The 27,484-nt window shown below is 50.5% G+C and overlaps 1 protein-coding gene across 5 annotated transcripts in view; it reads left to right on the top strand.

The window, feature by feature from the left end:
- The window catches only part of LOC310919047 (protein CEPU-1), a 365,748-nt gene that overhangs the window by 323,447 nt on the left and 14,817 nt on the right, over positions 1 to 27,484 (top strand). For all 5 annotated transcript variants that reach the window (XM_083878178.1, XM_083878180.1, XM_083878181.1 and 2 more), the window contains one exon: positions 14,042 to 14,167. In XM_083878178.1, coding sequence (XP_083734304.1) covers positions 14,042 to 14,167 — 126 coding nt within the window. The remainder of the gene's footprint in view (positions 1 to 14,041; positions 14,168 to 27,484) is intronic.

Below are 27,484 nucleotides of genomic sequence, written 5' to 3'. Positions count from 1 at the left end.
CAGGAGATGCAGGTTTGTTGTGCCCAGGGATGGCCCCTTGATGTGCCCAGGGATGGAGGTTTGCCACGGTCAGGGATGCACTCTTATTGTCCCCAGGGATGTCTGCTTGCTGTGCCCAGGGATGCAGGTTTGCTTTGCCCAGGGGTGTGTGGTTTGTGCCCAGGGATGCAGGTTTGCTTTGCCCAGGGATGTGTAGTTTGTGGCTAGAGATATAGGATTGCTTTGCCCTGGGGTGTGTGGTTTGTGCCCAGGGATGCAGGTTTGCCATTCCCAGGGATTTGTGATTTCTGCCTAAGAATGCAGGTTTGCCATGCTCAGGGATGTGTGGTTTGTGCCCAGGGATGCAGGTTTTCCATTCCCAGGGATACACTCCTGCCATGCCCAGGATGTGCACTTGCCATGCTCAGGGATGCACATTTGCTGTGCCACCACACCCGCCAGCCATGCTTAGTGCCCCAATTGCCCACCTGAACTACCCACACCAGCTCCTCTCCTGCTCAGCACCTCTGCTTTGAGCCCTTGTGCCCCCTCCCAGCTTCTCAGATCCCCATCCCCAGGCAGCTCTTTGGCACCTGAATCCGGGGGTGTTGCTGCCTGCCTGTTTTCCTCCAGCCCAGCCCCAATCTGGGCCTGCTCAGTGCAGCAGCTGCTCAGCTCCCCTCGTGCCTCAGCATTTGATCTCTCTCCATGAGCATTTGGATTCTGACCACCGCAGTAATTCCTTGTTTGTCCTTTAATAAAAGACCCGTGAGCTCCCCTTGACACCAGAGCTGGAATCACTGGGACCTGGGGTGTCCTGTGTGCCAGCTCTTTGTGGCAATCTGGTTCCACATCCATCCTGCCAACCCCGCTCCTCCAGGGGTTACATGTTTGAAAACACGAGCAGCAGCTCATCTCCCATTCACTGTTTTTCTCCATCATTTGCTTTATTAAATATTGATTTTCTGTTGCATTATTAAACCTTAAGTCCTGAGCATAAATTCAGAGTTGATACTTTAATCTGGCTCTTCTTTTTGGCCTTTAGAACTGATTTTTCTGGCCAGTCTCTCCGGAGGCGAGTCCAGAAGCAAAAACCTGTTGCAGAGGCTTGGGCAGTCAGAGGATGAAGCAAAGGGCTCTTCCCAAGGGATTTTTGTCTGTTTGGTGTAGTCTTTGGAAGGTGGCATCCATGGGGATCCTGGCCTGCAATCCTGCACAGACCTTGAGTGAAAGGAGGTTGGGGAGAAATCAGCCAAGTTTTTTCAGGGAATTTTGTACGTTACCGCCGGAAGGATGTGGCCCTCTCTTTTTTTTTTGGTAGCACAGAGAAATTGCAATCTGGAATGGGAATTTAGCCTGGAGCCACTGCGTGGGCAGGGTGGCAGTGAGGCATCCAGATCTCCACGTGCCTGGCTCTGCTCCCCGGGGTTTTCTGCCTTGCTCTGCCAAAATTGCCCTGCTCGGGAGCAGGACTCTGCCGAGGAAGGGAGCCACAGATGGCAATGCCTTGTCCTAAATGCGTTCCCAGCTCCGGAGTGATGCTGCACAAATCTGTGCTTTTTTATTATTATTATTTTACCCTACAAATCCTCAACAAAACCAGAAATGGCCTTGGCCAAAGCTGCAGGCAAAGCCAGAGGGATGTGGGTGGTAGAAAGCCACCAACAACCCAGGAGCAGTGTGAGTGGCCACCAGCACATCCTTGATAGCCACGGTGGGTAGCTGTGACCCCCAGGGTGATCCCTGCTCTCCTCCCATTCCCTATCAGAGAGCTGCACGCTGCCAGCTGCTGCCAGACCCCACGCTGCCAGCAACCAGGTGTCTGAACATGCTTCCAGAGCCAAGAGAGCTCCACAGCCAAAAGGAAGGAGGGGAAAGCAGTGTGGCAGCACCAGCAAGTTCAGGAGGATTAAAAAAAAAAAAAAAAAAAAAAAAAAAAAAAAAAAAAAAAAAAAAAAAAAAAAAAAATTAGAGAAGAAAAAAGGCAGAAGGAGGTTTGCAAACAGCTTTTGGATCCCCCATCCAAACGGAGCATGGAACCTGTGCCTGGCAGCTGCTGTGCTGAGCAGTGATTTAAAAGCAGACTCCCAGCAGCAGGGAAAGAGGCAGAGGGGGAAGCAGATGTGAACACAATGCTGGAGATAAAGGAGAGGCCAAGGGAACAGCTGGCGAAAAGCTGCCCAGCCCTGCTGCCTCCAAGGGCTAGAGAACTTCCAGCAAATATCCCCAGGCTTGAGGACAGGCTGGGGGAGGTCACTGGGAGAATAAAAGGGAAAACTGGGTGGAAAATGTGGGTTTTTTCACCCTGTTCTTGCTTGGGTTTTGAAGGAGAGGGGGAAGCTGAGAAGAAGGAGCTGCACTGAAACATGGGGAGAGTTATGATTTTGTTTTCCTTTCTGTTCTGGTAATGAAATGAAGAAGAAGGAGATTTAGAAAGACAAGGAGAAGCAAGAAATGGAAAACAAAAAGACAAAGATCTTTGTAAAAGATGTGGAAGTGTGATTCTTCTGATATAAACAAGATATTGAAATTTGGTCCTGAAATATTTCTGGTTTGGGTTTTCCATGCCTGCTGTGAGACAGCAGTGAAACCCCTTTGTCCTGTCCCTGAAAAAGGAGGTGAATTTGTTCCTAGTCCATGACTGGACCCCTGGAAGGGCTCAGCACAGCCCCACTGGGTGCAGGGGCAGGGTGGGGAGGTTGTCTTGTTTTAGGTGGATCCATACCCTCATACAGAAGGAATTCTTCCCTCTGAGGATGGGCCTGGCACAGGGTGCCCAGAGAAGCTGTGGCTACCCCTGGGTCCCTGGAAGTGTCCAAGGCCAGTCTGGACAGGGCTTGGAACACCCTTGGATAGTGGAAGGTGTCCCTGCCTGTGGCAGGGGATGAAATGAGATGATTTTTAAGGTCCCTTTCAACCCAAGCCATTCTGGGATTCTGTGGTTTTTCATTTCTGGGTTACTGATCCCAATAGTAGAGATGCCCAAAGGATTTTGGCTCTCCTTTATGGTAGCATCTTGTATAGTTTCCTGGGTAGGATTTGGGATGAGGCAGGAGAGGCCACAGTCCTTGTGCTGTCCTGTGAACATTCACTCTCCTCTCTGCCCAAGTCTCGTGCCCACTGGGCCCCCACAGCCAACAGACTCCCCAGTTTGTGCCCAGGGCTCTCCTTGCCTGGCCCAGCACTGACACAAGGCATCAACAGAGATGTCTCCTCCATGATTTGCCCTCCTTGTAATCCCTCCTCCTCGCAGCCAGCCCGGGAGCTTCAGCCTTTGATCCTCCTCCTCTTTTGCAAACACTTCTCTCTGCTTGTGAAATTAAATCTCTCTCACAGTGATTTCCTTCCCTATCTTTTCTTTTTTGGCCGAGTCTGTCTGAAATATTCTCTTTTTTTTTTTTTTTTTTTTTTTTTTTGCTCCTTCAGCAGCAGGGCTATATAATTGATGGCCTCGCCAAGCTCTCTGCGCTGAACATTAAACCCTTCCTGCCTTGGCTCCGACCGGAGTTCATTACTTTCTGAAAAGCTCTGTTGTCTGTTTGTGCTCAGATGATTGTTGTTGTGGAGGGGAGGATGTTGTCGGCACAGGGAGAGGAGGAGGGGTTGGATTTGGCCAGGGCTGCTTTGTAATCAAATCCCTCTCCCTTTAGCAAATTTTCGAGTGGAAAAGGCCTCTTTTAGTAAAATTGAAATATGGCACCCTCCTGAAGCAGAAGCACAAAACTCAGGGTCTGAATTAGTGCAGCATAAGATTGTCTGGCTCTTGGGGCGGTGAAAAAATGCTGCTTTACAATGTACCCCAGCTCAGCACTGGGCAGGAGGGAGCAGGGGCTGATTTCCTGGGATAGGCATTTTTTACCACAACACCTTTCCCAGTGAACCTGCTGCAGTCCTTCCTTCCAAGCTCCTGCATCCCAGGAGCTGCCCTGGCAAGGACAAGCCCCATGCAGAGCTGGCAGGGTCCCTGCAGCACTGTGGTGTGCTTACCCTGCAGCTGGGGGTCACTCTGTGTGTGATTGTATGATTTTTTTACATGATGCAAATCCTTTCTGCACATTTTGGCCTTTCCTGGCAAGACAAAGTGATGTTTTCTGTGCTTTGCCCTCACACCAACGGCGCTCCTGGCTTCCCGTCCACCTCCGTGGGCTTTCCACACTTAAAACACAGCAAGGCTGAGGTGATTACGAGGATTGGAGATGCAGTGACACTTCCCTGCCAACAAGTAATTGATTTATTAAAGACATTACAATGCGTTCATGGTTGAGCGTTAGGAGTTTCCTTTGAACTCGCTCAGAAATCCGAGGGGATTGTGCCTGTTTGCGAGGACGGCGGGCAGAATAAATCTGGGCTCCCCCGTCGCCTCCCCCCCTCCTGCGCTGCCACAATTTCATTTCCCTTTGACTGGCGCGAGTAAATATCACAGCTCGACAACTCCAGTCCAGTGACTGGTGTGATCCAATTTAATAGCATTTAAAAATTCAAAGTGATTGTTAGCCAAATGGAAATGTAAGATTTCATACCCAGCCTGCCTTGGGGAGGAAAGGGAGAATTAGGGAGGGCGAGGGGGATGTAGACAAATGGACTAGATAAAAAATAATGGAAAGTAACTTAATTAAGAGGCTCGAGTTGAGTTAAAAACAGTAATGATTTTGAATCGGAGAACCACAGGTATTAAAAATGAAAGGGAAAGAGGAGAGAAAGGAAAGGAAAGTGTGGATAAAAAGCCTCCAAATGATTAAATGGGAGGAAAAAGAGGGATAGGAAGAATGGGGTAAAAATAGTCCTTCCATGTAAAGTAGGAGCACATGGGGAATAGATGGTGCTGGCGATGAGGCTGGGCATTAGGAAGACAAATAGGGAAATTAAGGATGCTCTGGCGGGGATAATTCCCTGTGGCTTTTCTGGCATTCTCGGAGGCACGAGTGTGGCCGAGAAGAAGGCTCGAGGGCTTTGTTTAGGAGAAACAGGAAATGAAGGAGTAGTCCTAATGGGAAAGGAGAACAGCCCCCACGTTCTCCAGGCGCATCGATATCCTTCCCTTGTGGGACCGTCGCTCCCTCCTTTTGCTTTGCTTTGAGCTCTCTCAAATGTTGCTTGTCTGGGTGGAAATTGGGGATTGGAATTTTAATTGCCCCTCTGTGTACAGGGGATTTTTGGCTGTGTCTCAGTGGCCTGGTGACTGATTCTTAACCTTGGAACTCTCATTCCGTGCAGCCCAATGGAAATACCTGCCCTGGCAGGCCACCCTCACTCTCCCTGTGCCTTTTTAACATGGTTTTCCAAGCTCCACAGAGCCTGAGAGGCAGGTGCTGCAGAGCGTTGATCCGAACAGGGGCTTCTGGCCCATTTGATCTTTGGGTCTCATTTCTCCATCCATGAAGTGGGAATGATAATGCTCCCTTATCTCCCAGGGTGTTTTGGTGATAGGGATAAACCACATTGGAAAGCTTGGGAAGGACAGTGAGCATCATCCCACAGACTCTGAATCACTGGGATTTGCACTCCTGCTTGTTCCTGGCACCTTTGGTCAAGCTTTGGGTTGGTCCCCTGGGTATGGGGCAGCTGTGAGTTGGCCTAGAAATGTGTCTTGAGATAGGATGAGGGACCAGAAATGTTCCATGGGAGGAGTAAGGAAGAGTGGGGGTCTCTTGGAGCCCGAGAAGGAAAGCCTGAAAAAGCAGGGATGTAAAAAAATGACTAAGGGGAGTAAGGAATGGATCAGGGCTTCTTTGGGAAAGTAGACCTGCCTCTGTTGGAGTGGTGGATGAATCACAAGAAGTGTGTTCCCATGGGGATAGGAGGAGTGGCAGCACATGGAGGCATGGATCACCTCACCCGTGGTTCATTTTGAACTGCCGGACCTTGCTGACCTCCCACTTACCGAGCTTTGTTCTCCCACTTCACAGGCTTTGTTCTCCCACTCTGTTCTCCCAGACAAACAGAGTCTGGGCACAAGTAGCAGCCTCCAGCCCACCTAATCAGACAATAACAGGGCTGTGCTCCCTGCCTGATCCATTAATTTTAACTGGAGTCAAAGGCAAAGATGGGATGAAGCAGAAGTAAAAGCCCTGTCTGGAGCACAAGGGGAACATAGAAGAGCTGGAGCTCAGGAAGGATGGGAGGAAAGGGACTGTCTGGGGACAGGCAGCGCTGGCAGTGGAGGGATGTAAACAGATAAATGAGGCCAAAAGGGCATGGATAGACTCAGAAAATCAAAAAAAACTCAATCAAAACTTGGGGCTTTTGCATGGTGCCACATTAACACCACGGATCTCTATGGTTTTTGAAGTAAAGGCTCTGGGTCTAGGGAGGCATTTGGGGAAGCACAGCTCGTCCTCCTGCGAGGGCGGGTGAGCTCCGCCTGGGCACGGGCTGGCAGCTCCTTGAATTAGCTGAGTGTCAGCATGGAAGTGTAATCACAAACACTTACTTTGTGCTCCAGCCCGGGGAGAGAGAGCACGAGAGCGAGAGCGCCGAGATAAGAACAAATATGCAAGAGCATAGTGTGTTTTTAATGGAAGGGAGATTTATTTCTCTCTGTGTCTTTTTAAGCCTCTAGATAGATCATAAAAAAACCCAGCCCAACCCACACACAACCTGTCTGCCTGAAATAGCCGAAATGTAATTTAAAGAGCATCATTTTAACTAATACTTCACTTCAGAGACACCTGCCCTATATTCATTGGAGATGCAGGCTGCATTAGAGCATCTGATTTATCTTTGGAAAGGATGTTTGAGCTCCTTTGTTCCTGTCAGGTCCCTTTTGAGGAGTAAAGTGGCACTGGGGCAGTTCAGCAAGCTCAGCCCTTGGCACGATGGACACTCTGCATTCACAGAGAGCTGGAGGGGACAGGGAGAGTCTCCCTGCTCTCCAGGAACACGGTGGGGAGCAGGAGGGTGGGGAGCAGGAGGGTGGGGCACAACTACTCTGGCTGGCTGGGGGTAGGGGAGCTGAGGGTTTGTGCAGAATTTAGCAGGACAGCCTGGGTTGATGGGTCAGATGAGCAATCTTGTGGATATTTGTCTGTAGGAACAGGAGACTTCAGGTTGACTGAGAAGAGCTACAGGTACACTCACCTGAGACACATCCTAAACTAGATCTGTGCATCAGTCCCCATGGAGAAATGCCCCCACATCCAGCTCCTGTGGCCATAGGTTCTGGATATCTTATAATTTCATATGTTGTTGTCTTCTTAATGAGCCTGAAAGGATGAGAAATTCTTGTCATTATGTTGATGGAGAGATGAGACTCAACAAGACCGAGGGTTTTGCCGGGAGCACTCTGGCCCAGCCGGCATCCATCCATCCTTCTCTGCACTTATTGACTGGCAGCAAGGAGGCTTTTCTATCATTAAAACTAATGGGAAATCCAGGAATCATGATTTTCTCCCAGGGTGGAGGAAAGGATCCCTGGTGTCCTGCATCCCCCAGATCCCAGGCTGGTCCTAACCAGCCCCAAGGTGGGGTCACCTATCGAGGACGAAGGAGTGTAGGGATGAGTGTGAGGAAAGATGGGGAGAGGAGAGCTGCTGTGAAATCCCTCACTCGCCCTCTCTGATCTGAAGTTCAGTTGTAATATTTTCCCTGGCTCGGGTTGCTAATGCGTTTTGTTCTCCAGAGTGTGCGTGGCCCGGCTTCCCGCGCAGCCTTTAATTAGTTTCTGGATGATGACATCTCCGCCGAGAATCATCTCGTCGTGTCCCTCCGATCTCAGGGGGAGATAAAGGAATCTAATAAAGACATCCAGCATTTCGAGGTGATGGGTTTGACAAGCTTCGTATTAACCACGAGTCGTGTTCAAACTTTCTGGGGTGCTGTCTGCACGCTCTGGCTCGTCCCCACACAGGGATTTTCCCAAGGGTTTGGTGGAGACTTCACTGGGACCCAGTGGAATGAGAGGAGCTGGGGACCCTGCATCCCCTGGGCCAGGTGTGACAGAGTCACTGTCACTTTGATGGTCACCGTGGAGGCAGTTGTGAGAGAGGCTGTCGTGCCTTGAGGAGAGGTGTCAATAATGCTAGAAAAATGATGCAGGTGTCTTAAGGATTCGAGATCCTTCAATTTTCTGCCTTTCATGAGGCGTTGCCTGGCTTGCAGGGGGAATCCCAGGTGGCTCAGGGTGCAAAAACTGGAAACTAGATCCGTGCAGCGTGTGTGGAGTTGAAAATGAGATCTGTCTAGACAGGGAGCTGAACTGCCAAACACTCCTTATTTGGCTGCATTTCTTCATGGATAATAATGAAAAAACTTTGCTTTTATATCTTTCTTCTTGTTCTCTTCTCCCTCAGCATCATTAGATTCATTTTAAAGGAGTCAATGAAGTCCAGAACAGTGCCACATCTTCTTTCAGGCATTGTAACTTGAACACAGAACTCTCCCAAACCTGAGGGAGGGATTCTGCCTCCTCTTAAAGCTGCTTATTAATAGCCATGCAAAGAAACTCTGGTTTGATTCCCCACAGGTGTGGGGCTTGGTGTCAGGTGTTTTCTTCATTTCTTTGCAAGGAAGAATGATGCAGATGCCTTCAGAATCTTTAAGCAGTGGAGTGAATCCAGTGAGGCAGCACCCTGCCTCCTTAGGGAGCTGCTCTTGATCCAGGCTCGTGACCTGGACCCATCCAGAAATCAGGGAAAAATCCTTGTGCTTGAGCCCTGACTCTCCTATTGTGGCACGTTTATTGTGGTGTATCCCTTGTTGACTGCAGCAGTAGGGCTGATTTATGCTGTCGTAAGTGGAATCAGATTGGGCTCCCTTTTGGCACTTAGCTATAAAGTTTGTCTGCAGAAACCCTGCTGTTTATGCGGTGAATTATACCCGCGTTCACAAATACTTTACTAATGAATGATTGGGAACGTCTTGTTTCCCCCTCCTCCTCTGAGTTATTATGATGCTGTGCTGTATAACCTGCTGCAGAGACGGGCGTAAAAAATCTCATGTCCTCCAAAGCTTCCCTGCAACAGGAGCCGTTACCTGTTGGGGAAATCATTTAGACACATTTCGGTGCCGTATGACACGTCTCATTACGCCTCGCTTTAGAATGAGCAATTGTCATTAGTTATTTATTAATTGCTTATTAAGGTCGTTATGTATGTCCTCTTTGTTTCCAGCCTTCTTTCTTCATGGCTTTGGCTGCTGCGGGGTTTGTGAAGAGGGGGATCAATCCCTTGGGAAAACTGTGCTGAACCCGGGACGGGGGTGGAGGTGCCAGCCCAGGGTCCAGGCAGCCCTGGGGAGCAGGATGGGCACCCACAAAGGGTTTGTGTACAAACCTTTGTGCCTGAGCAGGCTCTGAGGCTGTGTTTGCCCTTCCTCACACCTTTGGAAAGGCTCAAAACAGGTCCTGATATGATGGAAGGATGATACGAAGGAAGGATGTTATGATGGAAGGATGATATGACAGAAAGATGAAGCCCTCCCTGCTTTTCTCTTAACTATAATTGTGTTAGAGCAGCACAAACTGATTTAAAAGCCCATTATAATACACCTGTAATTGAAGGCACCGGGCTCTCAATTTGCTCCCTAAAGGCAGAAAGCTTTGGAACACAAAAGAGGGAGGAGGCACCTGGGGGTGCCTGGCACTGTGGCAGCCAGCACTGCACCTTCTCCTGACCTGGCAGCTACAAAGTGCTCTGGTTACAATCTGGAGGAGCCTTGGAGCTGGATGTTGGGGTTCCTGCCTTTGTCAGACCCTGGCTGGCTTTGGCAGACCCTCAGTTCCCAGAGGGTGGGCTGAGTTTGACTCAGCATTGCTGCAAGCAGGGTTGGGACACCCAGGATTCCCCCTCACCAAATCCCAGTGGCAGAACCCACGGCAGCAAACTCTGTAAAACACAGGGAAGTCTGAGTGTGACAGCAGTAAGAAGCTGTTACAAAAAGCAGGAGCAGTGTCAGGATGATGCTCAGGAAGCTGCCAGTGCACATCACAGATCACCTGCAGAACGCAAGTCTGACTTTCCCTCTTTTTCTTTCTTCCAGACACTTTTATAGTTGTTCTTTGTTGTATCCTTTGATCTGGAGCAGATGTTGCTCGTGCTGAAAGATGGAGGTTTGCATGTTTTATGAAGGGAAACCAGGGCTGGGCTTACCATGACAGCCACTCTCTCCCAGGCTGTGCCAGGGGCTGAGACCTGAGACCCCTTGGCTGAGCACCTGCTCTGCCTCAGTCCAACACCAGAAGGGGTTTGCCACTCTGGAAAGGTCACAGGTGTATTTCTGCACTACTTGCTTGGCTCATAAAAGTGAGTAGAAAAGGGGTGGTTGAGGCAAAAAATGCAATTGCTCCTTGAAGAAGCAATAGGCAACTTGGTGAGGCTCATTTGAAGTCCCTTTGCCAGTCTGAGGTGGAGAGGTTGTTCCAGATGCACCTTCCACTCAGCCTGATGCGTGGCTGAAATTTGGGGTCCTGGGGTGTCAGGAGACAGAGGTGAGGACTGGGGTCAGAGAGAGGACAGCCCAGGCAAGCAGCACAGTCAGCACATGCCAGCAAGGTGGGTGGGGAGGTGATGGTGATGGAGATGGAGATGGAAATGGAGGTGGCAGGGCCTAAGCAAGGAGGCAAAGCTGATGATGTTGATGCAGTTTGGGATGAGCTATAAAAGGCAGCTGGAGGAATAATCAGGGAAAGCCTCAGTCCTGCAGCAGGTGCCATGGGAGAGGCAGCAGAGTAGGTGACAGAAATGCCCGGGGAGCCCCGCCACATTCCCAGGATGTGAAGATCTGTGTGCAGCACTGGGATACAGGCATGAGATGTGTGAGCTGTGCACCTGTGCTGGCTCAGGAGCGGGTGTTTGGAGGTGAAAGCAGAGCAGGGATCTCGTCTGTGCCAGTGGCAGGAGGGCGTCTGTGCGCCAGGGAATAGATGTGTGTCGGCAAGCACATATGCTTGGATCCGGAAAGACATCTATCACCTGCCTGAACACCCTCGAACGTGCAGCTCACCATATGCTTTGGTTAAATATTTAAGCAAGCTGCTTTCTGTCCTGGGGACTCCTTGTGTGCATCAGGGCAAACCGGGGGTGTGCCCTGGAGACCCATGGGGGGCTGAGAGCACCCAGAGACCTTCCCCAAAACACTGGCAAGGATGGAGGGGGAAGAAAGAAGGAGTTGGATGAGTAAAGCACCAGCCTGCCCCTGGGGAAATCTGTGCAGTGTCACCGGAGCAGCTTGGCCAACGCTGCCATGTTTAATCACTTCCGAGCGAGAGAGATGCTGAACACGAAAGGACTGCCCGCAAGGGGAGGGTTCCCGCCTGGGAAGCCTGCATTTACTTAGCTTTATTTATTTATTCATTCCCAAAGGGGCACAGCTCCATCTGCGCCCTGCTTTCGGCACAGGAAATGTCTCCTCTGCCCCACTGCTGCAGAAATGCCAAGTGATGGTGAAAGTCCTTTAATGCAGAGGGAATGGAAGTGCCCGTGACTGTTAAATAATATTAAATATGTACTTGGATCATTTATTTATTAAGATTTCCCTCCCCAGCCTGGTAAAAGCCTTTACAACACACCTGTTGTGTCTCTAGAAAGGCATTTGGAATAGTTTGTGCAGTTAAATATTCAAATATTTAATTAGCATACAATAACCACCGTGTTAAATCCTACCACTGCATAGACAATTCCAGACTTAGTTAACAGCTTCAGTGACGTTTCTCTGGTTTTCTTCCCAGATGTTCTTCCCTCCTCTCATTCCAGATGGGACACAGTAAATTGCATTTTCCTCAAAGTGTCCTGAGCTTGCCAGAGTATGGTGAACTTTTGCCCTGTTGCATGAGCAGCTTGAACTGCTTTTTATAGAATTATGGAAAGGTTTGAATTGAAAGGGACCTTAAAGACCCTCTAGTTCCACCTCCTTCCAACACCTTCCACTGTTCCAGGCTGCTCCAAGCTCTGTCCAACCTGGCCTTGAACAGTTCCATGTATGGGGCAGCCACAGCTTCTCTGGGCACCCTGTGCCAGAGCCTCACCACACTCATCGTAAAAACCTTCATATACCTGTTCTAAATCAACCCTCCCCAGGTTAAAAGCATTCCCCTTTGTCCAATCAATCAAACCCAAGTTTAAGTTGTTTTAATTACGTTTTATAACCTGGTCAGTTGATTTTTGTCTCTCGTCTGGGTGGGTGCAAACGGGTCTGTGCAGTCCCAGAGTGGCAGTGTAAAGTCTGCCTTGGTTTTTTTTTTAAAGCCTCTGCAAAACAAGCTGAATTGGGTCGATGTGGATTCAGCAGTTAAAAACATCAGAAAGGTTCCTCTGTGATGCAGCAAACAGCGCATTAAAGATGATGGATGCTGCTTTATTTTTCTTGGGACTTAGAGCTGGAAGCTCTTGCTGCTTCCCAGGCAGAGGTGGGCGATCACCGCACCCCCGCTTGGCTCTTCCCACCTCTCCAAAATGACAATGGTAATACCCCCTTGGCCTATTTTTGTTGTCCAGACCATACGCTCTGTGTTTTTAGAGCACACATGGATTTCCTGGCTGGCAGTCCCAGCCTCACCAGGAACACAGCGGGGCAATCATAACGATGTTGTAATTAATTGCATCTCCTCAACGGACCTGGCCATGGGCAGAGCATTCCCAGCTCTGAGTGGTCCCACGGGGAATGTGCTGTCCCCTCAGTGACACTGAAGCGTGTTAATATTCCTTTAGGTGTTGTCTTGGTGCCCTCCAGTGTCCTGCCCCACAGCCCTCTCTGTTTGGGAGCAGCTGATCCAGAGTTGTTCTCCAGTGCATGATTAGCAGATTAGCCATCGTGCCCAGAGCAGCAAAAAAAATGAACTCCCAGAAGCCCTTCAAAACAGAGAATAATTCATTACCCACCTTGATTTCCACTTAAAATGTACTTTAACTACACTTCCAACTACAAACCCTAAATCACCATCATGTTCACAAAAAATCCATCATTTTTTATTTTATTGCACGGCACTGGCATGACATAATCCCTTCCAGAGCGTCTTGGAGTGCTTTACGGATCAATAAATTACTTACCTGCACAGCAGAGGCATTGCGTGCAAGGCCATTGCAGTCATTCCGGCTTGGCGCAGCCCGGGAAGGTGTGGGAGGTGGGGAGAGGCAGGGAAGGGAGGCTTGGGAATGGGGGCTGAGGCAGGAATTGGGGTGTTGGGCTGCAGCCCCAAGTCGGGGGTGAATGGGGCTCTCCCAACAAGGGTGGAAGGTGCAGGTGATTTGTGACTCTTCTGCAAAGCGCTGCAGCAAGTCTTTGCCATTTCCTTGGAGAAAGCCTGGAAATAAACCCAGGAAGGTGATGGTCTTTATTATGTTCTGCAGGTGCAGGCAAACAACAGCAGCTGATGGTTTTCCCTCATACATCCCCACTGTAGATCTCCCTCAAACCCCAGCCCTCCCCAGCAGCCACATCGTGTCCTCTGCATGCAGCAGCAAGAGCTGAGTGTTCCCTGCTTGCTCCTCATCCCTTCCCAGCCCCTCCTCATCACCCCCATCCTGTACCTGTGTCCCCTCCTGGGACCCCCTGTATGTGACTCGCTCCTGAGTGCTCCTGGCAGTGCCAATGCAGGGGCAAGGCTTCCATCCCCACAGAATTTCCCTTCATTTGCACAGTGGTCGACCCTAGAGGCTCCTCAGCAGACTCTTTCTCCATGCCCAGCTCCTCTTGGTGCTCCTGTGCTTACAAGGGCCTGGCAGAGAGCCTGCACAGCTGCAGGAAAAGCTGCAGGAGTTTGGATGGAGTGATTTGTGTTTTCTCGGGAAGATGCAGCTCTGCTGGGAAGGGTTTGTCATGCCTAAGAGGACACAAGGAATGCTGGGAGAGCGGTAGAAACAAGTACTGTCTCACACCACAGAGGAGCTTCTCGAGCCTCCCTAAAATGACTGAATCCCCTCTAGCTACAGTTTCTTCCCACTTCATCTGTGTCTTCTCTGCCCCCTCTTTTCCCTGTTTGTTCCTGCCAAGTCAGACGAGACTGATGGGCTACTGCAAAGATTGTCAAAGCAGAGGGAGGATGGAAATTCAGCCTCCTTCACCTGCAGTTTAAGATTTGAGTTAAAGCAGAACCAGTTTCATTTTCCTTCTCCTCTTTGCGTCGTTACAGTGTCTCCAAAAATCATCGAGATCTCTCCTGACATCTCCATCAATGAGGGCGGCAACGTCAGCCTCACCTGCCTAGCCACGGGCAGGCCAGACCCAACAATCACCTGGAGACACATCTCACCCAAAGGTAAGAACTGAACATTATCAGAAATATTTTGGGAAGGGCACAGCACTCTTTGTGAGTGGCTGGGGAGGGGTTGGTGGCTTGTTCTGTTGCCAGGAGAAGGTGAAATGCACCAAAAAGATGTGACTCAACAAAGGACTTGGTGACTTTGATGGAGGAACATCCATCCTGGTGGTCTGGAAGAGGAGATGATGATTTTGGTTCTGTGGAGGACTGGCTGTAGGTCCAGGTTGGGGTTGTTGTGCTTGGAGGTTTATAGAATCAGGGAATATTCTTTGTTGGAAGGGACACACAAAGAGCATGGAGTTCCTGCATGGGGCAATTGCATTGCACATTGAACGTGCTTGTCTGGCCATGTTTTGAAAATTTTTCAGGCAATTCTTACAGGTTGCTTCAAAGGAGGATTGTAAATAGTGCAAATGAGCAGGAAAACACATGAAGCATTAATTGGTGGCCTTGTTAATTGGTAAGCAAACCCTCAGCAGAACTGCGTGGGTGTGACTGCTGGGAAGCAAATTCCCAGGCGTGCAGGGCTGTATAATTTCAACCCCCTTTCCCAGCTGCTTTTTGGCACTTGCTTTGCATTTTGCTGCCCTGTCGTTCCCAGGCGGCTGCGAGGTTCTCGGGGGTGAGCCAGGGGTGAGCTCCAGAGGCTCTGGGCGGGATGAGCCGTGCGGCCAAGCGGCAACGCCTGCCTCCGATCCTCTGATCCTGTCTAAGCGCTTCAGTTCCACCTCAGAGCCGTGCTTCCCCTGGGGTTTCACCAACGTGGGCTGTTGTTCCAGACAACTGGCTCAAGCTGTCCTTGGGGACACCCAGCCAGGCTGTCCGGCAGCCCAAGGAGCCAATGCAGGGGCGGCAGTGACGGATGGCGCCGTGGCTGCTCTCCCTGCCCAGCTCCTGACGAGGGCTGCGGTGTCTCGCTGCAGCTCCATTGATTTTTTTTTGCTGTTTGTCTGTGCTGGAGAGAACGGCTGGGCCAGATCCATCACTCTGTACAGCCCAGGCAGAGTGAGCTGAGTCGGTGGCATCTCAGCCCCTTCCCTTGTCAGGAGCCTCTACAAACCCTTCCCCCAGAGCACATGTTGGTTTTTCCAGTGTAGGTGGCCTTGCTTCCGAGCTGGTGGCTTTGGTCAGGGTCTGTGCGTGGCTCCATGTGCTCCTCCCCGTCCCTGACCATCTCTCTATGGAATCAAAGTTGCTGTCACTGTGTGTCACCATCAGGCAGCATTTATGGTCGAGGCAGTCCATGTGTTCCCACCTTGAAGCCTTTTCTTCCTACTCTTCCCCTTGTCTACCCTGACAACATGTTTTTGTTTTGCTCAGCCTCCTCAGCACCTGTTTTTCACAAGCATCTTGTTTTCCCACAGCCCCTCTCTCCTTCCTACATCCCCTCCTGCTCCCCAGAGCCCTCGTCACCCACATGTGCCCCTTGCTGCCTTCTCCCACATGCCATCCATCCTCTCCTAACCAGGCTCCCAGCTCCTGGTGCCCCTGCCTTCCACCAGGGCCATTTTCTATGTTTGCTGCCATCCAGCAGGTTTTTTTCCCCAGGGAATCTTTACATGCGCTTGAACCAGATGTTTCCATTTTACTTAGGACTTAGCTGCTATGGAAACTGAGGATGCACCAGGAGAGGAAGAGTGAGCTAATCAGAAATTACCTGTGGCGCTGTGTAATTTGCAGCAGCAGCTCTTTCCTGATTTTGGCCATGATTAGGTATTCTGCTTTCAAAACTCAAAGGGAACAAATGATCACAGAGATTTACCAGAGCCTGGTCTCCTGCTGATGGAGGGTGATGAGCCCAGAGGTGGCCCAGGACAACTTCCATGGTTGCCCATCTCTTGGGCAGCTCCTCTGTTTCTAGGCCTGCCAAGCCACCAAGGGGAACCTCTACTTTCTCCATTTTGCATTCACCACACACAGCAAAGATGAAGATGGGAAGTGTGAGGACTGAAATGAGAAACAGAGAAAATGCATAGAGGTGCTGCAGCAGATGCCAGGATGGTATCCCTTTTCCCAGTAGGATACATTCTAGTTCAGAGCATCAAGGGCAAGCAAAACACAAAGCTTGCTGCTGGCTCCTCTTGGTTGATGTTCTGCTGTTCATCCCATGGGAAGTCTCGAGCGAGCTGCCTCCTGCTCCTTCTCACCATCTTCCTCCATCTTGCTTGAAGTGATGGAGAAAAGGGATGAAGGAGAGTTGTTTGAGAGAATGCTGGTGCATAATTGAAGGGTTTCCACAGCAGGTGGGGAAGTGGCTCTCAGCAGTGGTGCTCAGGACAGGCTGTGCCAGGCACTGGGAGCCTGAAGGTCCCCGTGCTGACACTGGTGAGTGCTGCTCTGTCCAAAGGCACTTCACAGGTTTTATGATTTCCTTGGCACCTGTGAGCGCACAGTGCACCTCTTGGTGGGAAATGGAGCAAATAAAAGTGTTTGCTCACCAGGGAGTGCACAGGCAGGCCTTTCAGAGGATATACACTGAGAGCAGCTCAGCTCTCCTGTGAGTGATCTCACTCGAGCCCCTTTGCCAGCCACTCCAGGCTCCTCTGACTGCTTGGCTCTTCTGTCTCTGCTCCAAGGAATTTGTATTCAGTGGCTTGGGCTGGTAAACTCTACTAAATTTTCCTGCTTGCAGCTGTTGCCATGTTCTAGGAGCTGTAAAGCCCATTTTGGAAGCTCTGTTCAGTTTGGGGGCTGGAGGAGTTCCTGCCTGAGGAGAACGTGTTCATGGTATAACTCAAGAGCTCAGTGAACCTGAGAAAGAAAGTTTTCTGCTTCTGATTTTGTGAAATGTAGGCATGCTGGCCCTGTTGGTGCCTCCATCAGTTCTTAGACCTCTGTCCTACCTGTATCTATCCTCATCCTCCTGGCATTAACAAAAGCAGGCTGCTGGCCCTGGAGTAGTGTTTTGTGACCCTGTGGCTAGTCCAGACAAGGTGTGACAAAGCTTGTCTTCTGTCCCTCTGCCTCACTTCTCTCTGTCTTATTTTATTTCTCCTCCTAGTAATGCTGTATTAAGTCACAGCAACTCCTGTTAATGCAGCTGAACAGATTGAGGCGGAAAAAGAAGTGAAGCTGCTGGAGTCACAGCTTCTTCTGCCTCAGCAGAGGAGGCTTAAAGAGCTTTGAGGCTCTGTCCTGGCATCACAAGCACCAGCAGAGCTGCCAGGCACTGGGGTTTCAAAACTCAGCTCTCTGAAACTACTGTGAGGTGCCAAGATCTGGCATGGGATGAGACAGCTCCATCCCTTCTTGGCCCTCTGTGGGGCCCAGATCCTTGGGATGGTGATTAAGAGGCATCTTGAGGGTAAAGGGAGGGAGCAAAAGAGGGAGAAAATGATGTAGATTACAGGATATAACACCCAGCATGAAGGCAGCAGCACGTGGCCAGAAGAGGAAGTTGCATAGACTTGGCCTCAGGGGTCTGAAAGGTATTGCTGTTTGTGCCCATAAACATCCGTTTTGCACCCTTGGGTGCTGAGCACACCCCTGTTTCTGAGGCTTTGGCTGGATTTCAGTCCCCGGCCTCGCCGTGCCGACGCTCTCTGTAAACCGCGGCGAGGTCTTCTAGTTAATAGCCTGGTTTTGGTCACTCAGGTGTTTCCATAGTTACTGGGCTTTTTATTTATTTTTAGGGGGTAACTGATGTTGTCATGGCGATTGTCATATTGTCAGGCCAGTTTTCATCTCTCGGGGGATGAGGGCTGGGGTTTCTTGGCTGGGAAAAAGTGCAGCATCCCGGGCCACCGGGCTCAGGGTGACGCCAAGGCGCTGGCACAGAGAGTGGCACCATGTTGAGCTGTCCAGGGGATATTTATCTGTGCTGCAGACTCAAAACTAGTCATGCCTTGCATTCAGCTCGGGAAATGTGCCAAAGAATTGAAGTGAAGGATCTTCCAGGAAGGATGAAGGCTCAGCAGCCTCTGTCCCACGAGGAGCAGGCACAGTTGAGCAGTAATGATGAGGAGGGCTCTGTGGGCAGACAAGGGGGGTTGTTGTGCCATGGCAGGGCCAGGGGCACAAGGAAGGGGTATAAAGCTGGATATGTGCATGCAGATCCCTCCACGGGCTCATCCAACACCTCTCTGCCACACAGACATCCCGAGCCAGAGGCTGCTTCCAAGTCGTCATCCTTAATGACCCTTGATGGACTTTTCTGCCATGGTTTTATCTAATTGCTTTTTGATTATTGCCCTAGTATGATGGATTCTGGTGTGAGGCTTAAGACAGTGGCTGCCAGGGTAGGAAAACATTATGGTTTGGCTGAGGGTGTATTTACTTGTAAGAGGTCTGATCGAGAGGCCTCTGTGGCGGGAATCCCTCATTAATCTCAGGATTAAGCTGGGTGCTGAAAGCTGGATCCCATGCGGAGCCTGAGCCCTGAGCCCTGAGCTGAGGCTGAGCTGTCATTTGTGGGGCAGGTGATGCCTCAGGGCTACAGGGCAGAGACTGGGGAGATGCTGGGATGATCCTGATGTGGCCACATCCAGGATATCCCCTGTGATCAGCCTATTTAACCTCCACAGCCTCCCTGGAAGAGGTACAATTGCAGTCCCTTGTCTCCCAGAGCTGCAGGAGGATAAACACATTCCAGACGTGAGGCACTCAGACACAGCAGTAATCACAGCTCGTATATGCACTTAAGATAGATGAGACACGGTGGCCTGATGTGGCAGAGGTCTCATGAGATCATCTGTCTATACATCAGCAGCAAACCAGCAAAGGGGCTCCGGGAGAAGTCTGGTATATTTGGATATATTGATTCTCCCTGGCTCTTGGCAAGGCTTAAAACAAGAGGACAAACATCTGCAAAAAATACCAAGCTTGAAGAGGTGCTTGTCCCTGGGAAGGGGACACATCCTCCCATCTCAGAGGTTTGTCCATTAAGCACATTGCCTGCCATCTCCATCCTCCCCGGAGAGGAGGCAGAGGATGCTTATACATTGGAAATCAGATCTGGAGCACAGCTGGGAGGCACAGGGAGTAGGGGCTTCCACTTGGGTAGGAAAATCTCTGCCTGCCTCTGTGCTGTCTTGTTCCTCCCCTGATCAGCTGTGTGTGCTGTGAGATTGCTCCTGTTAGCCCAGCCTCACGTCACCTCATTAATGGAAGACCAGAGAGCCGTGTCCTCTGCTGGCCCTTTTAGCAGGGAAATACCTCACAGAGGGAGCAGATGGTTCGTGTAAGGCTCCTTCTGTGTTCATCCCGGGTCTCGTGTCTCTGCTCTTCCTCTTTTCTGCTCCAGAGATTTGCTTTGAGCCAACATGAGCGGTGTGTCAAAGAAGGGAAGCGAGTGATCCTGCTGTGTGATGGAGCACAGAGCACAGCCTGAGCTGCCAGCTCTGGTTGGGCTGGGATGGGTTGGGTTGGAATGGGATGGGTAGGGGTTGGATGGGTTGGGTTTGGATGGGTTGGGTTTGGGTGGGTTGGGTTTGGATGGGTTGGGTTTGGGTGGGTTGGGTTTGGATGGGTTGGGTGTGGGTGGGATGAGTTTGGATGGGTTGGGTTTGGATGGGTTGGGTTTGGATGGGTTGGGTTTGGGTGGGTTGGGTTTGGATGGGTTGGGTTTGGATGGCCACCATGCTGTATGTGCTGTCCCACCTCCCTTTATTGCATGTCCCTCCTGTCTTTTGGTGTCTGGGTGACTCAACAGAGGTTCAACTGACCCACTTGAAGACCAACCACCTTGTCCTACTTCCAAGGCAGTTGCAGGCCTGGTCTCCACTGTATTAACTGGAGCATTTCAACTGGCTCCAATCCTGTCGGCAGCTCAACCGTCCCCTTGTTTACTGTTGAAATAATTACTGCTTTGCCATAATATTAGCTCTGAGCCGTGACTCCATTACCATTATCGCCGGAATATTACCCATTTATTATCTCCCAGCAACCCTGGAAGATGAACACTAGGCTTCAGAGACCAATTGTTTTACAACAGACAGGATCTTGGTGTGCATTGTTTAATGAGGTAAACTACATTATAGCCGGCATTAATTTGGCTGTGGTGCTCTCCACTAAATCATTGTTAACCTGTAAATCTGCCACCACTTCTGATACTCGTTTAATCAACGTGTGCCAGACAGAGCAGCCGGGCAAAGGGTCAGCTGTGGTCCAGATCTGCTTGTATCATGTAGGGTATACAAATAGGAGAAATAAATAGGGTGAAATGGCTGTGGAGAAGCAGGATTTTGGGATGGACACTGTTTGTTTTTTTGTGTGTGGTTGTGGTGAAGGAGGCAGCTGGCATTGCCATGGGTTGCTTGAGAAGAGTGTGGACACAAGTGACCTGACAGGACCATGTGAGATCCTGACAGGGATCAGGGGGAATATTTAACCTATTGAATGCCAGAAGCTTCCCCATCAGCTCCCATGGGAGCGGGATCTGGCCTAGCAGGAGAAAAAATCTGGTGGAATCACGTCATAGGCTCCAGGTTGTTTTTTCTCCAAGGAATGACTAAAACTTGGTTAGCGTGCCATGTGGGGAGCTTCTTTTAGCATTTCTCTTCCTGATGCACCCTAGTTCCTCCTGCTTTTCTGAAGTAATGGGAGATTATGTACTTTCATGTGTATAAAAGTAATATTTTTGGTTCTCTGCATGGTGGAAATGAACTCTTGGAGCTGATTTTGCATATTTGGCATAGCTACCTCTAAAATATGCATCTTGGTACAAAAATAACAAGACCCCTTCCAGCTACAAATGAGGTAATGTCTTTCCCTTAAGAAGGGGAAAAAACACCCCTTGGGTTTCAAGACATTCCCTAAATGCAGCTTTGCAGTGTCACACTTTCCCAGTTTTCCAGAGGCAGAGAGGGATCTGCTTCTCATCTCAGTTTGGAGAAGCAGCTGCTTAATAGGGGGCGAAACCAGGGGACGTGCCTGCACACCCAAATTTCATCCTGTGCCTTATCCCCTTGGTCCCTGAGCCCCTTTCCCACAAAGGTGAGACCCACTGAGGAGTTGCAAATGCCCTGATCCGGGCTCTGCATTTCCCTGCAGGGAAGAATGGGATATGCTAATGGCATGGTGGGACAAAGCGGACAAAACCCAACACACCAGCAATGTCAGCTTGTTGGATTTTCCATCTCTTCTTTACTGCTGAACACAACTCCCTATTTCCCTGATAAATGCACAGCTTTGTGTCGCTCCCTGTCTGGGACTTTCCTTTCATTCAGCTGGCCTGGGGAAGAGCAAGGGACAGGAGTGTCTTAGATTCCAGAGATCTCCACGCAAATTAAAACCTTTTATCAGCCCCTAATAGCTGTGCAAACTAATTATATTTGGGCCAAACTTTGCCAGCGACTCCCCTGAGGTATTATTATAAAAATCTGAGCTGTGGAAATGCGTCCCCATTCTGTCAACACCAGGTCGCTCCAGCTATAGAAAACCCTGCTCTGGCTCCTTTTAGCTCCCGTGATGTGCTTTGCATAAGCTGCTGCTGTTGTTTTCAGGAAGGAGAGAGCCTGGCTGGGCTGTGTCACACGTGGCCCAGGTCTGCTGAGGCAAGGACAGGGCTGATAGCACTGAAATATTTATTTGCACAAGGCCTGCTGGCCTGGCTCGGTTTGTGGCCATCAGTATGGCTGTGGGGCTGTGAGTGCACAAGTATTTCCATCCCTGGAGAAATGGGATGTGGTGGTGAGGGGTGGGAATGATGCTGGAGAGGTGGGGATGCTCAAACACAGCAGGCAGGAGATGGGAATGAGCAGCATAAGGATAAAGCACATGAATCTCTACACGGATGGTTTTCCCAGTGTCAGTTCCTTGCTGGGTGGCTCCTTGTGGTATTGAAGCTGATTCCCACTCAAGTTTATTCTTCCTTTTTCCTGACATCACCATTTGCTCCATTCCTTGCCTTATAACCTTGTTCCCAAGCTTGCACAAGGTAGGGCACCAAAGATAACCCCATGTTCACCCACCCCCACTGTCCATAGGTGGAGGCAGCACAAAGAAATGCTTTGAGCCAAACTTCCCAGTTGGGAAGGAGGGTTTTACCCTGTGCCACCATTCCCCCACCATCCTTGTGCTCTTCCTGGGGCGCTGATTGCCAGCTAATGGGGCGGAGCTATTGCCAGCACTCTCCATTAATGGAGCAGAATATAAACAGAATAAAGCCTTCATTTCCCGGGCTGTGACTTCATTATTAATATACTTTACAGTTCACAGGTTGTTCATTTGCTTCCATGTTTTCTCAGCTGGTGTAATCTGCTGCGCGGAGTGAGAAGAGTCATAAAATTTCCATTTCCAGTTGAATGTGCGTCCAATTGCCGTGAAATGTTTCTCTCTGTCGTGAATATTAAGTGCCCGAGGAGTCGGTGGCCCCAGGATTAGGCAGGGCAGGTTGCCAGCCCCTCTCTGTGTCCCAGGGGTGTGGGGGAGAAGGTGGCAGAGAAGGAAAAGTGGAGGGACTGAGGGAAGGAACATGTGGCAGAGAGAGGAAGAGGGAAAAGAGGAGGAGAGAAAGTGAGGATTGAGGGAAAAGGAGGAAATTGAGTGACAAAGAGGCTTCAGGGAGGGATGTGGTGGGCGAAGGATGCTCCAACAGAACTGACCTACATTCACCTCCTCATTTCCCTGTCCCATGACCTTGACACTTGTCAGGGAAGATGTTGCACCAGTGTTTGCTCCAGTTTGTAAATCAGTTGTTGATGTCTGTGCTCGGTCACTGCCATGGGCCTCAGGGCTGTGCCCTTCCCCTGGCCTGAATACGGGTAGAAAAAGAGTCTCCTTGTCTCTGGTGAGGCTGAGAAACGCTGCTGTGTTGTAAGGGCAAGGAGCTGGAACGTGCTGGTGAGCCAGAGTGGCTCGGCTGCCCCGTACTGAGCTGGAGAATATCAGTGAGCAGCCACGGAGCTGTAGCACCATTGCAGACACAGAAAAAAGGGCTTTTCACTTGAATTTGGGGAGAAAAAAAATCATGTTCTGCTCATGTTAAAACAGCCAGCAGGAAATTTGTTGTATATTTAGGGTATTTAATGGCTTGTAGCCAAGCAACGGGTTTCTGGGACAAGGAAGCAGAAATTTGGCTTGTTGGGGCAGGTGGTAATGTCCTGAGGCTGGGAAGGTGGTGGGACCAGCAGTGCCATGGAGGGGTGCCCACAGCTGCAGCGCCACTGGCAGTGGGCACATCTGGCAGCACATCTGGCACGTTACTGCAGCTGGAGGTGGTGAGGGATGTGTGCCCTGGTTACCCCTCCCCAGTCTGCAATAGTAGCAGGGGATGTGATGTCACTGCTGGGAAAGGGGACAAAAAGGCAAATCGCGGTGGCATGGCCAGGCTGAGGGGGTAACTTGGGCAGTGCCCTGAGCCCATGGCACCGTTTTCTTCTGACTCTTTGCTGAAATTGCTTCACCCACAGCATTCCTCACTGCAGGGGAAAAAAATGCCTCTTCCTTTTCCATCTTCTCTCGGTCGAGTCAAGATAATAATAGTCTTTTTCTGATCCCCTGAACTTTCCCATCTGCTTGGTAAAACAATGGCAATTCTTTTTCCTCCTGGCCTCTCTCTCTGTCTTCCTCTCTTTTATTTTTATTCTCCTACTGTATAATTTAAAGCCAGAGCAATGCTGTAGCCCGTGGGTTTTTCCCCTTCCTGTGACACACTGCTGTTATTTAAAATGGCTTTTCCCTTGCAGAGCAATGCCTCTCACTGCCCTCCCAGCTCCTGCAGCAGGGCCAATACCTACACAGAGGCCTGAGGAGGGGATGATGGGCTCAAGAAATGGAGCTCAGCCCAGTCTCCTGTCCCAAAGTCTCAGTCACCCAGCTTCACACATCCCTGAAATTCCTGTCACAACCACCCCATTCCCCCTCCCCAGGCCCAGGGCATCTTCACCATCCCCCCAGAGCCCCAAACCCATCCAGCTCATCACCCCTGCATTTCCCTGGCTTCTCTCAATAAGCCACAATATTGCAAGTGATCCTGCAGAAATGGAGACATCAGTGCCATAAAACACGAGGGACAGAGCAAGGCCACTGGGCTGGAAAATAGCGTGTCTGAAAAAATAAAGACGGGATAAAGATGATGGAGAGGCGACAGCCAGTCTCACCCTGCCATGATTCAGATGGCTCTGGGGGGTGAAGAGTGCTCAGGGGGTCCCAGGGGAAAAAGAGGGATGGGAAATATCCCCCATTTGCAGGAAAGTTGTGGCAGCAACAGAGTCTGGGCTTGCCACAAGCTGCCTGCAGGGATATGCGTGGAGAAGGGAAAGTTTCCCAGATCCCCATGACTTCTTGCCAGCACTGGGGATGGATTTAGCCGGCACTTGATGCTTATTTTTTCAGTCTAATGCCATTATGCCACTTGCTTCCCATCTGAGGGATATTTCCCTAATGCGGCTTTGCATTGCAATTGCTTCTTAAGAGCTTGTCCTGTGGAGAAAGCCTTGGGGTTTAAATTTCCAGCCGGAGGTACCCTTCGGTCCTGGCTGCCAGCAGCTCTTTTTCACACAAATCCAGAGGAAAGCAGGGTGCCCCGAGTTTGGCAGGGGTTGGGAATGCTTTCTCCTGCGCAGCAATGCAGTTGCAGGGAGTGGTTGGGAAGGGATGTGGTGGATCTCCCGTGGAATCTTTTTGGGTTCTTTGCAAAGCACCTGCAGATAACAAGCAGGAACAACCTTGGTTCTTGCTTTCCTCGCCAAGCCCTGTGCACCACAGCTTCTCCTGGAGCCAGCGAGGAAGCTGCCAGGAATGGGATGAGCTCCAGAGGAGCCAAGTTGCGACAGGATTTAATGGAGGAGCAGCGTTCCCACAAACAGGATGCGTGTTTGAGCGATTTTCTCCGGCAGCATCTGTCGCTCTCCAGCATCTTGGTACCATTGCGACAAATTATTTAACCACTACCCACTGTACCCCATCTGTTAGGCAGCCCCTCCACATGGATGGGGGCCCCACTTCCCACCTTTCCAGAGGAACTCACCGGCGAAGGCGGAGTGCCAAACAACAGGACAAATTAAATCAAAAGCACAGCTCCGGCACCCAGGGGGAAAATGCACATCAGCTTTGACTTATTGCATGGCTCACGCTTACAAGAGAGAAGCAGCGGCTTTTGTCACTGCAAGGGGCCATGAAAAATGAATTAGGGCCGCTGCTGGGAGAGGGCACGCAGGAGAATCTTTCATTCCAGCAACGCTGTCCTCTCTCACCTTGGAAGCAGCTACGGGGGGAAAAAAAACCACAGGGAGGAAGGAGAAGTGAGGAAAGGAAGGAGAGAGGACTTTGTGTTGGGCACCTGATTGGATGCTCTGGGCTGTGGGAGAGCATGGGAGGAACAGTGGTGCCAGGAGCAGTGCTGGTGCTCGGGCAGGAGCACGGAGCTGCTGGGAGATGCTGTCTCCTCAGAAGCTCTCTGCAGAGGGCTTGGCTCTGTGGGAGCCTCGACATTGATTTCCATGTACCTTTAGCTTTTGTTTCTGCAAGGAGGCAGAAAAGCTCCGTGGGAAGTGGCTCCATGCCAGTCACAGCCTCTGCCGAGCGTCAGCCCCTCCCAGTGTCACCACAAGGGTCATCCCTACCTTTCCAGGGCCAAGAAGAAAGGCATCCAGCTCACCATCATGCTGGTGATAATGGGTGGGTATCATTAAGAACAGCAGCCTTCTAATGAGCCCTGCACCCATCTTTGCTGCAGATCAGACACCACTTAAGCTGTTTGTGAACCGTAGCCATGGCTAATTTGCTCTAACAGGGTGACATCTGCCCTCTGGACCTTTTCTGGGGGTCCAGCGTCCTTACCAGCACCCCAGGAGGGGGCAGGGTCTGGGAGAGGCTGAAGACAGTGGCTGCCACTTTGCCGAGCCTTGAGCTGCCTCTGAGCTCTCCCTCTCAAGGAAATAAAAGGGCTCATTCTTTATTCGACTCATTTACTCCTGAGTTAGAGCCTCGTTCAAGGGTGGTTGGTCCCCGAGTTGTTTTGTTTTGTTTCTTTAAATATTAATTTCCATAATCCATTTATTTCCCAAGGAACTACTTCTTACAAACAAAAGGTTTAATGCTCCTCTTTTATTCCCGGTAACAAATAAGTTGTCTGAGACGTGCAAACATCCCGGCAGCAGCAGCAGCAGCAAGCCGTGCGCTGTGTGATGCCACAAACCACACTGAGGATGGGCAGGGACGGGGGAGATGCATCCCTGAGGGATCACAGGTGCCACAGCAGCATTCCCTGGAGATGCTGGCCCAGAGAGGGAGGGCAGCAAGCCAGGCCAGCACCGGGAAGCCCCCACAAGCCGGGATTCCAATCTTTTGCATGGAGGCGTCTCTGACATGCCTTTTTGAGATGGAAGATTTGAGAGCCGAAGGCCGGGGAGCACAATAGAAGATAGACTGCTTGTACCTCATTGTCTGGAGAATAGATGGGCTGCAGGCTCCCGGAGAATAGGAGCTGCCACTCAGGTGGCTTTAATAGAACAGGCGGCAGATAGATTTCAATAAAAGAAATGAGTATAAATATTGTTAGCGGAGAATAGAGGGAAAGTGAAAAAGATCTTGTTTAACGAGTCACAGTGGGAAACTTTCAAGGACTTTTAAGCTAAAAACTCTTCACAATGGTGCTATAATGGATGGCTCAGGCAACTTGGCTGCTCTGCACAGCGTTGGTGGGGTGAGCAGAGTGGGCAGGCATCCCCAAACACCGCAGGGAAGGGCATGGCATGGAGTCTCAGACTGGGCTGAGTTGGAGGACCTTGAAGACAATCTCATTCCAACACCCTGCCATGGACAAGGTCACCTTCCATTAGACCAGCTTGCTCACGCCCCAGTGCTCTGCTTTCCCTGTTTCTGGAGTTATTGCCAATATATGGACTATATGTGACCAGAGGCTGAGTGACCAGATGTGGTGGCATCTGAAAGATCTCTGCAGGTCACCTGTCCCAGTGACTAGTGAGATGTGTGGCATGTGCCCACTGAATAGTTAAATATCAGAGTTGTTGTGTGAGATATGAGCCCCAAGCGTGATCTCAGGGATGCACTGAGCAAATGGAGCCACAAATGTGGGTCCTGTCTCAGTTCTAGCTCTGCATTGAGCAAGAAGTTGAAGAATGTGTCTTTCTGCTTTTGTGACAGCTCCGTGTTGGAATGTGCCTGTCAAAATCCCCATGTCCTGACCCTGTGGTCATGGGCAGCCATAGATGGGACCTTCAGAAATGACATGACCTGTCCTCATGTCAGCACAAAATCAGGCTGGACGTGTCCATCGTATCTTGGAGCAAAACTCCAGGCACCCTCAGCTCACCTATGCCCCAAAGAGTTGGAAAAAAGCCACAGCACTGCATGGCCACAGGCAGGGAGAGGCTCCCACAGCCCCAGGGAGGAGGGCACACTAATACCAGT

The sequence above is a fragment of the Zosterops lateralis genome (assembly GCF_965231275.1).
Source record: "Zosterops lateralis genome assembly, chromosome: 25".
Taxonomy (NCBI): Eukaryota; Metazoa; Chordata; class Aves; order Passeriformes; family Zosteropidae; genus Zosterops; species Zosterops lateralis.
The sequence above is the reverse complement of the archived record's forward strand: the minus strand, read 5'-3'. Positions and strand labels throughout refer to the sequence as shown.